The sequence below is a fragment of the Corylus avellana genome, chromosome 1 (genome assembly GCF_965113065.1).
Source record: "Corylus avellana chromosome 1, dhCorAvel1.hap1.2, whole genome shotgun sequence".
Lineage (NCBI taxonomy): Eukaryota > Viridiplantae > Streptophyta > Magnoliopsida > Fagales > Betulaceae > Corylus > Corylus avellana.
Window position 1 is genome coordinate 16,115,992 of NC_142490.1, and position 10,940 is coordinate 16,126,931.

The following is a 10,940-nucleotide window of genomic DNA, read 5'->3' on the forward strand; positions in this document are numbered from 1 at the left end:
TTGTCTTATTATTAGCCTTGGGGGGAACATTGATAATGTTTTGGTAGTTTGGAGGGGACATTATCACAATTGAAAGTTTGAGGAGAATATTGTCAATTTAGTGGTAGTTTAAGGGGGGTATGTGGACTTTACTCATATATTTATGTGTATTTGGTATATATGTACATATGCAGAGAAATATATATATAACATTAGATGATTACAAAATTTCCAAGCTATATTACTTTGATAATGAGCTGCATATTTGGTGCGTGTTAACTCTTGATTATTAACAAATGTTAAGGCAACTAGCTAGATAGTTCAGAAAAAATAATAATAATAATAATAAATGCAAATATAGGTAATTACATTATTTGAGATTTTCTTAATCCATTGGAATCGTATTTGTAGCTCAAGTCCACTTTTGTATTACTTATAGTTTAGAGTACACAATTACCATTTTTTCAATAGATTTTTTGATACTTACGGTTTTTCTGTGCATTGGGTTGAAAGAAATTTTTTCAATTCAATTTACGCAATTACTATGTGTCTTTTACCATGTGAGAAGTATATGCTTATTTAATAGTATTAACAAAGTTGGAAAAGAAATCTATTGAAAATATTTGTTTCTCACGAGATAAACAAAAAAAAAAAAAAAGTTAGTGGAATGGAATAAAAATATAAAATGTCTCACACTAAAATCATTCATATATATGACTTTACCACACTTAATTGGCACATACATTATTACAGCAACATGAAAAACATATAATACATAATTGATCCATATTAAGGAAAGCTCCAATACCCACTGCCTCAACTTCTCTCCGACTTGACCTTCCTTAGTAAGTGAACAAATTTGATCATAACAAACACAACAATCTTTTCTTTCAAATTATCAAAGCTTCGAAAGTAAGCTTGTCTCCATGATGTTTTGATAATCAGTGTGCCACAAACTCCCCAAAATCCAACAATAAACCCAGCTGTCATGCTAATGTAGAATGAAAATGACTCAATTCCCCTTCCATATTTGCCGGCTACTCTGTTACCGCCATTTAGTGTTACTGTAGGTTTAGTTTCATCCTCTGAACACTTGGTTAAAAGAGGAGACCCACAGAGTAAAGAATTACCTTCGTAGATAGATGGGTCATTAAGTGTTTGAAGTTGATTTCCTTGTAGAATTTTCCCAGACAAGTTGTTGAATGACAAATTCAAGCGACTTAAGAAGTTCAAAGAAGACAAACTTTCAGGGATAGGACCAGATAACTCATTCATTGAGAGATCAAGTGATTCTAACATGCGTAACTTACCAATTTTTGTAGGAATTCTTCCAGACAGATGATTCATTGATAGATTCATGATGACCAATTTAGAGATGCTTGTCATATTATCAGGTATTTCTCCTGAGAGGTTGTTACCCGAGAAGTCTATTGAATGAACAAGATAAAGGATTGGATCATCATATAGATATTCTCTTCCCTTAGAAACCAGCTGCATTTGCTCAAAATATGGAATTTCACTATTTTTGTCAGAACTGAAGTTTCCTAAACATTGAGGGATTGCTCCTGAAAAATCATTGTGTGCAAGGTCTAGAATTCGAAAACTTGAAAGAAGACATAATTGTTGAGGTATGTTCCCATAAAACAAGTTGGACCTTAGACTTAACCTCAATAAAGATGGTAGACTTTCTCCTATCCATGTTGGAAGTTTTCCAGAGAATCTGTTTCCTCCAAGATCAAGGGTTTGCAAGTTTCCATAGTTTCTAAAGAAAGAGGGAAGCTCTCCTTCAAGATGATTTTGGCCCAATGATAATACCCCTAATGCACCCAGATGTCGCATTGATTTGGGAATGTTACCGGATATATTGTTCTCTGATAAGTCCAACACCCATAACAGTTGTAAATCCTTCCAATGACTAGGTAGTTTCCCGGATAGAGAATTGTTTCTCAAAATAAGACATGTCAATTCCTTTAGCATTCCAATAGAATGTGGAATCCTACCAGTAATTGTATTTGAAGACAAGTCCAACCAAGACAACTTGGGTAGTAGCGCCACTATGTTTTCAGGAATAGGTCCAGAAAACATATTCTTATAGAGAGATATGTCACTCAAATTACTAGGAAAGAGTGGGAGTGGACCCTCTAAGTTGTTGGAACTCAAATCAAAATAATATGCCGAAGGGTGAAATTGAAAGTATGGTACCTGCCCACGTAGTTTGTTGCCGGATAGACTCCAAGATGTGACCTTTGGGCAAGATTTCCAAAGGCCATGCGGAATGGTGTCAGAAATGCCAACATTGTTGAGTGACAAAGAATTGAGTTCATTTTGTGTTTTTATCCATGCTGGAAAGTTTGGGCCAATCCACATGTTTGTTAACTGAATATCTCTCAACTTAAAAGGAGGAACCCAATCGTGTTTGACATCTAAAACCAATGTCCACTTTGCAGAAAGTTTCGTAGACAGGGTAAGGGATTTTAACCGGGTGAGATTTTGAAAATGAGCTTCAACTAGGACACCTTTCCAAGAATTCTGAGCAAGGTTCAATGAAACAAGCATTGATAGTTTCCCGATGCTTTCTGGAATTGTTCCATTCATTTTATTGTTCGAGAGGTGAAATGTTTGCAATGATGACATGTTTCCAATAGAATCTGGAATTGAACCCAAAAAAGAGCAGCCTTGGAAATCAATAGTTTTCAAATTCTTGAGTCCTTCCAATGAATAGGGCAAGTTGCCCCCGAGCAACATATTTTTACTCAAATATAGATACTCAAGGCTACTGTTGGAACATTGAGATAAGCCATCAACAAATTCAGTTATATCCCCACTTATATTGCTGCTCTTCAGATCTAATGTTTGCAAATTGCAAAGGTTGGGGAATGAGTTTGGAATCTTTCCAGTAAAATGGTTGCCAGCTAAATTCAAGCTGCGCAAGCTAGTTAGATGTCCCAGACCAACTGGAATAGCACCTCTAAGCGAACTGGAATCAAGATTGATTATTGAAAGGCCACTCACATTGGACAACCAGTGAGGTATAAAGGAATTAAAACTGTTGGAAGAGAGATCAAGGACTGAAAGCAATGTGAAGTTGATGGAGGAAATAGAGTGAGGAAGACTAACAAGTCCACAATTAACTAGGTGTAACTCCACCAAGGAAGGGAGCATATTAACCACATCAAGCCAATTTAGTACTTTCTTAAGATTTACGTCTCCCAGATTCAGGTACCTAAGAGAAGGAAAACCAACAAGCCACTGCAGGCTTTCAACCTCCAATCCTGGGGAGAAATAATATGGGTTGATGGAGGATGAAAATGAATTGAGGTCCAAATATTGCAGTCTTGAAAGATTCCCAAGATGGGTAGGAATAACTTCAGCAAACATTGAGAAAGAGAGATTGAGATACCTCAAACCCTCAAGGGAACCCAAAAATTTTGGAACATTGTATCCATGAAAATCATTCAAGCTTAGGTCCATGTAACTCAAATGCTTTAAATTGAGTAATGAAGGACTTATCTTACCCCCCAAACATGACTTGTGGTAAGCTCTTACTACTTCATCATAATGATACTCATAGTCTAGATTATAAGAGGTTGAACTTTCTTCATTAATAAAATTAAATTCACTAACCGGAAATGGGTTCTTGAGGTCAAGCTTGACGACATATCCCGTGTTGTTGTCACAAGCAACACCTATCCAATTGCAGCAATCATCACTAACCCAAGAAGAGAGACGACCCGATGGATCCGTGAGACCTTCTTTGAAGCTAAGAAGTGCTTCCCTCTCCACTTTTGAGCATTTGAAAACAGGGCTTTTGGTGCATGAAACGGGTTTCATAACTTGTAGGTAGGATGCAGTTCCAAGTAGTGAGAAGAAAAAAATTAGGAGGAGATGAACAAAGTACATAAAGAAGTGGATACTAATCATTTTGGTAAATAAATCGTTAGACAGCAAAATGCATGTGATCATGTGATGCTTAGACATGCATGGGGTTCAAGTATTTATAATGTTAACGATAAGAGAGGGCTTGCACTACCTTCACCATCTTAGGTTGGAAGCAGCAGAAATACTTTGCGAGCTATAGCCAGCTGTCATATTTTGTGGTCAAATTAAAGGTATCAATTTGTATTTTACAAAAGGAGATAAAGAGCAAAGGTTGTGGATGCAATTCTTTCTACTCTTCTTTATGACTCTCTGAAGAGTCAATGATAATTTGGTTGGGAAAATTAAGGAAACAGGTAATAATTCAATTAAACCATTTTGCACGGTATAGAGTTTTCCATCCAGATCCTTTAAGACACAAATTGGTCATAAATTATATATAGAATGAGATATATCTATGTAAATCAAAATAAATCCCAAATTCCCTACTAAAATGTCACTCATTTTTCCGAAATTCTACCAAGTACATCTAATAAATCAATTTTACATGGATTGTGGAAAAAAAGATCGAATGTATACTTGTAATTTTATGTGATGTTGTGGATTAAAAGGTCAAAATGTAGATACTTGTAATATTAGGTTGTGACTTTGTGACAATGAAAGCATGGAGTGGGAACTTCCACATATCCACTTTCTTGACCGACTAAGAAAAAATCCAAGAAATCCAAGAAAATAGACCAGGCAATGTGAAATGAAGAAGATGTACATTTGCTTTATTAATTGGTCTGCCCAAGTTTACCTAAATGCAAAGACTCAATGCTTATCAAAGTCTATTAATGTACATGACAAATTAAACGAGTGAAGACATTCGACGCGCCTAATACTCCCTTCACTGACTAAGACTAAATCCATACAAACGTAGACCATGGAAAATAAAAACATTAATTGATCGGTCCACATTGGTTGAGGAAGTTTGTCTAATTGTCTTAATGCAAAGAATCCACTCTTCGAGTCTCTGCTTATATGGAAATTGCATAGTTGACCCTAAACACTGGCTTGACTAAAAAACTCTCTATGACAGATAAGAATCTACTTATAACACACAAATATATATTAATTATAATTCCTCCCACTAAAATAACCTTTGTGGGGTTAAATTTTAATAAGGTGAAATCTTTAAAATGAGTTCAATAAAAGACACCAACTCAAAAATTAAACCAATTTGCAACTGAATAATGTTAGAAGGAAGACTCTTGTTAAATTAAAGAATCACTAATAAAAATAAAAAAATTAACAATGATACATGAGCTCCAATGGACCGGTCATGTCCCGCCTCATGCATGATGAGATTATGCTTCCTTTTGTCTTCTATTTACAATTTTTTTATTATAATACGAGATTATGCTAAAGGCCAGGCTTATATATAAATAATATATCAAAACGATGCCGTTTTGGTGTTATATAGCAAGATCAGCTGAGACTAATCTCCGAACAATATCTCTTCCAACATCAGATATCTGTAAATGAAGTCCATCCTCGTCCTGCTAAGCGATAATAACTGAAAGTCTGAAACAGAGAACTTGTGACATTCTAAGTTCATGTAGGAATGAAATTTAAAGAGTATATATGCTTCATGAAAGACATGGCCGGATAGATGTACGTGTTTCAGGTCTGATCCGTGGATGACTTGGTAACAAGTTATATGGCGTGATATATTGTCGATGTGGTACTCTTAACATCTTGAGAAACAGTTAGAAAACTAAAGTCGGTTAAAAGTTTCAAAATGGAGAGACTAATTAGTGAAGCAGAATGTGAAGAAGTGGATACTGTATTTTTAGTTAACTTGAAAATCAGTTGTACTTAATTTTTTGACATTGTATTATTGGGGAACTTTGTCATATAGGTCAACCACTAAGGGTCCGTTTAGGATTACGGTTTCAATAGGTACAGTTTTAAAAATTGCGTTTTTGAAATAACTAATTTTTAAAATCGTAAAAGCGTTTGGTAAAATACGTTAAAAATAACTTTTTTTTTTTTTTTTTTATCAAATATTTGTTATGCAAAATTGTGATTTTGATTTAAATTCGTGGTTTTTTTAAATAAACACCCCTTAGTTTGCATATAGAAATCACAATTTTTTTTTTCTATTTTATAAATCCAAGAAATGTAGACCATGAGAAATAAAAACGATGTACCTAACTTATCTCATCAATACGGCCTAGACTCTTCTCTTCAAGTCCTCTTCATGCAAATTGCTTGTTAAATTCCACGTGGACCCCATGATGTGAATTTGTTTTGCAAGTGATAATCAATAATATAGCGTATGGAATTTCTGGATATCACTCTCTTGATTGAGTCCCAATAAATCTAAAAGAAAAATCAACTTTTGGAAAATAAAGAATCTATAATTGCCGTCCACTTTCGGATTGAAAGTTCATCTCATCAATGCAAAGACTCAAAGACTCGAGGATTGGAGTCGTCTATCCCCAAATTGCACGTAAGTTCCACATGTAACATAAGGCCCTATGACTATGATGACACATAATTTGTCCGAGGCCGAGGGCTGGGATTTTAATGTTGTGGGTTTAATTAAAATTGCGACTTCTTAAGTTTAAACCCTTTTTTTTTTGAGTTTAAAATTTAAACTTATGAATAAAGATATTTTGCTTAAATTGTATTAAATCTGAATAATAAGTCAATATATGCCGTATATGTTCTAAAACAATGTGTATTTTAGAAAAAGAGATAAGAGAAAAGGTTGTGGATGCATTCTTTCTACTCTTCTTTATGACTCTCTAAAGAGTCAATGCTAATTGGTTGGGAAAATTAAGAAACACCTAATAATTCAATTAAACCATTATGCACGGTAGAGTTTTCCATCCAGATCCTTTAAGACACAAATTGGTCATAAATTATATATAGAATGAGATATATCTATGTAAATCAAAATAAATCCCAAATTCCCTTGTAAAATGTCACTCATTTTTCTGAAATTGTACCAAGTACATGTAATAAATCAATTTTACATGGATTGTGGAAAAAAAGATCGAATGTATACTTGTAATTTTATGTGATGTTGTGGATTAAAAGGTCAAAATGTAGATACTTGTAATATTAGGTTGTGACTTTGTGACAATGAAAGCATGGAGTGGGAACTTCAACATATCCACTTTCTTGGCCGACTAAGAAAACATCCAAGAAATCCAAGAAAATAGACCAGGCAATGTGAAATGAAGAAGATGTACATTTGCTTTATTAATTGGTCTGCCCAAGTTTACCTAAATGCAAAGACTCAATGCCTATCAAAATCTATTAATGGTGTGACATGACAAAACGAGTGAGGACTTTCGACGTGCCTAATACTTCCTTCACTGACTAAGACTAAATCCATACAAACATAGACCATGGAAAATAAAAACATTAATTGATCGGTCCACATTGGTTGTGGAAGTTTGTCTAATTGTCTTAATGCAAAGAATCCACTCTTAGAGTCTCTGCTTATATGGAAATTGCATAGTTGACCCTAAACATGCTGGCTTGACTAAAAAACTCTCTAAGATAGATAAGAATCTACCTATAGCACACACATATATATTAATTATAATTCCTCCCACTAAAATAACCTTTGTGGGGTTAAATTTTAATAAGGTGAAATCTTTAAAATGAGTTCAATAAAAGACACCAACTCAAAAATTAAACCAATTTACAACTGAATAATGTTATAAGGAAGACTCTTGTTAAATTAAAGAATCACTAATAAAAAAAAATTAAAAAAAAAAAAATCAATAATGATACATAGGGGTGCAAAGGCGGGCGGTTTTTAACCGCCCGCTAACCGCTAACCGCTATAACCGCCAACCGCCTAACCGCCTAACCGTCTAACCGCATTAACCGCTAACCGCCTAACCGCCATAACCGCCTAGCGGTTAGCGGTTAGCGGTTATTGGGTCTACTAACCGTAACCGCTAACCGCTAACCGCCTTTTTATATAATATATTTTTATAATTATAATTATAAAAATATTTATACATATAACATAATCACTTGATCATTAAATCACAATTTTTTTTAAAAATAATTAAATCACAATTTGTGTATTAATATATTATCACTATAATTTATATGATTATATCATATAATCACTTGATCATTAAATCACAATTTTTTTAAAAAATAATTAAATCACAATTTGAGTATTAATATATTATCACTATAATTTATATGATTATATCATATAATCACTTGATCATTAAATCACAATTTTTTAAAAAAAATAATTAAATCACAATTTGAGTATTAATATATTATCACTATAATTTATATGATTATATCACATGAGATTGATTATTAAATCATTTGATTATATAATAACAAATTATACATATATAATATAACATAACTCATAAGTATACTAATTCATACTAATACAACAATTAAATATCTAGAGACTTATTTCCAATGTATGTTATAAACCTATAAGTTTATATAAGTCTACATATGTATATTAATAATATAAATGTATAATATCAATAGTTAATCATATGATTCAATGACAATTCAAATACTTTATTCAAGACTTCAAGTGAATCATATTATTAATGTACAATGATGATATGATTCGTATAATATCAAATTAAGTAATTGACATTGGATTAAACAATGACCAATGTGTTACTTATAAACATAATTTAAGTATTAATGTATTATCATTATAATTTTAGTAATTTATATATTATCACTATAATTGATATGATTATATCACATGATGACTTGATCATTAAATCATATGATTATATAATAATAAATAATACATATATAATATGACATAACTCATAAGTCATAAGTCTGCAAGTTAATCATATGATTCATGTACAATGATAATCACAATTGATTCAATTGAATTAAACAATATGTTACTTATAACTACAAGTCTACAATTTAATTAAAGCATTATTAGATACTTTAGGAATTTAGGATTTAGGAGTTTGAACATTACCATTTACCATTAGATATTAAGTTCAATTCAAAGAAAAAAGATTATAAGTAAATATGATAAGAATTTAAATAATTAATCATATGATATAATTTAATGAGACTATATGATTATATAATATCAAATTAAGTAATTGACATTAGATTCAACAATGTGTTACTTATAATCACAATTGAAGTATTAATGTATTTTTTAAACATTTTTTAGAAAAAGAAATTTAACCATTTTTTGAAAGAAAAAAAAAAAGAAAATTAACAATTTTGAACAATTTTGAATTATATATATATATATATATATATAATTGCTTATAGTTATATTATATGCATATTGAATAATATAAATGTATAAGATAAATATTTAACTATATGATCCAATTACAATTCCAATACTTAATCAATTATTCATATACAATGACAATGACAATGTGATTCATATAATATCAAATTAAGTAATTGACATTGGATTAAACAATGTGTTACTTATAACTACAATTGAAGTATTTTTGTTTGTTTGTAAGTTTATAAGATTAACACTTAATCATATGATCCAATGACAATTCAAATATTTTATAGCAATTGGGCCCAAGAAGATATTAAAAATACAAGAAAAAAAAATGAGGGTAAAAAAAAGCCCAAAAAAAAAGCCCAAAAAAAAAGCCCAATTTTAAAAAAGCGGTTAGCAGGCGGTTATCTATTTCACTAACCGCTAACCGGCCACTAACCGCTAACCGCTAGGCGGTTAGCGGTTGCGGTTAGTGAAATTTACTAACCGCTAGGGCGGTTACGGTTAGCGGTTATTGCCACTAACCGCTAACCGTAACCGCCTTTGCACCCCTAATGATACATGAGCTCCAATGGACCGGTCATGTCCTGCCTCATGAATGATGAGATTATGCTTCCTTTTGTCTTCTATTGACAATTTTTTTATTGTAATACGAGACTTATAAATCAAAATCTAATAACGATACATGCGCCACAAACGATCGGTCATGTCCCGCTACTCATGATGAGATTATGCTTCATTTTGCTTCTTTTTACAATTTTTTTTTATTATAATACGAAATATGATTATCACCGAGCGACGCCAACGGAAGGACTATATTCATTTGAAAAATACTAAATGATTAAAATGATCTATTTTATTTATTTATTATTTAAAAAAAAAAAAAAAAAAAAAAAAAAAAAAAAAAAAGGATATATCAAATTAGAGGAGTTCAAAACCCCATTCGGCCACTTTGATTTTGCTTTCCTCATTCTCTCACTTTCTCTCAACTCTTCTCATGTACACCCAACTTTTTTAGAGCCAAAACATCTACCACACTCCACTCTTCTATGTTATTCCACACGGTATGGCAGGGGAAAAGTTCATCAAAACATCCTTTTGATTAATTTTTTCACACCATTCTAAGTAGCATATATATACCTCCTGATGATAGCCTTGCTTGAATATTGAAAAACTGATTTGAACAAATTGAAAAGTGAATATATTGCTTTCATTGAAAATCCCATATAATGCTATTTTTCTTTTTATATCAATTGCATGAAGACATATATATGGAGAGATAGCCAAACCTATAGTACATATATATACATATTCTTCTTAAACCATTTTCTGGAATGAATACTAAATTCCACTACGTTTACGGTATTCATATTGTCCAACTTTTTCCCTTCAAAGAAAACATGTTGTTGATTTGTCAATCCCGTAACTTTTAAGTAATGAAAAAAAAAAAATTAATAGATAAATTTTTCCTCATCGATCTGAACTGAAAAAGAAGGAAATTGAATGAGTTTATACAACTGAAGCGTGAAGCTCATGCATCAATTTATAGCATATCATTTTCTATATGACAATATTATAAGTTTCGGTAATGTAATATTAGGCAAGCTGGTAATTAAGACCCAAAAATAGTTAAATCGATGACAAATGGTTATTGGAAAATGGGATGCAATACAAGAAATAATGCCTCACAATTGTATATATATAACTTTAACAAGCAAAGAGAAGATTGGAGCATATATTATTACAACACCTTGAGAAACTTGTAATACATAAATAATGCATATTAAGGAAAGCTCCAATGCCCGTAACC

General features: G+C 31.9%; 1 protein-coding gene across 1 annotated transcript; it reads right to left on the reverse strand.

The window, feature by feature from the left end:
• Window positions 1-726: 726 nt before the first annotated feature.
• Window positions 727-3,900, reverse strand: LOC132168513 (receptor-like protein EIX2). Its single transcript, XM_088512401.1, has one exon. It carries the CDS (start codon window positions 3,898-3,900, stop codon window positions 796-798), a length of 3,105 nt encoding a protein of 1,034 aa, XP_088368527.1. The 3' UTR covers window positions 727-795.
• Between the last annotated feature and the right edge of the window lie 7,040 nt (window positions 3,901-10,940).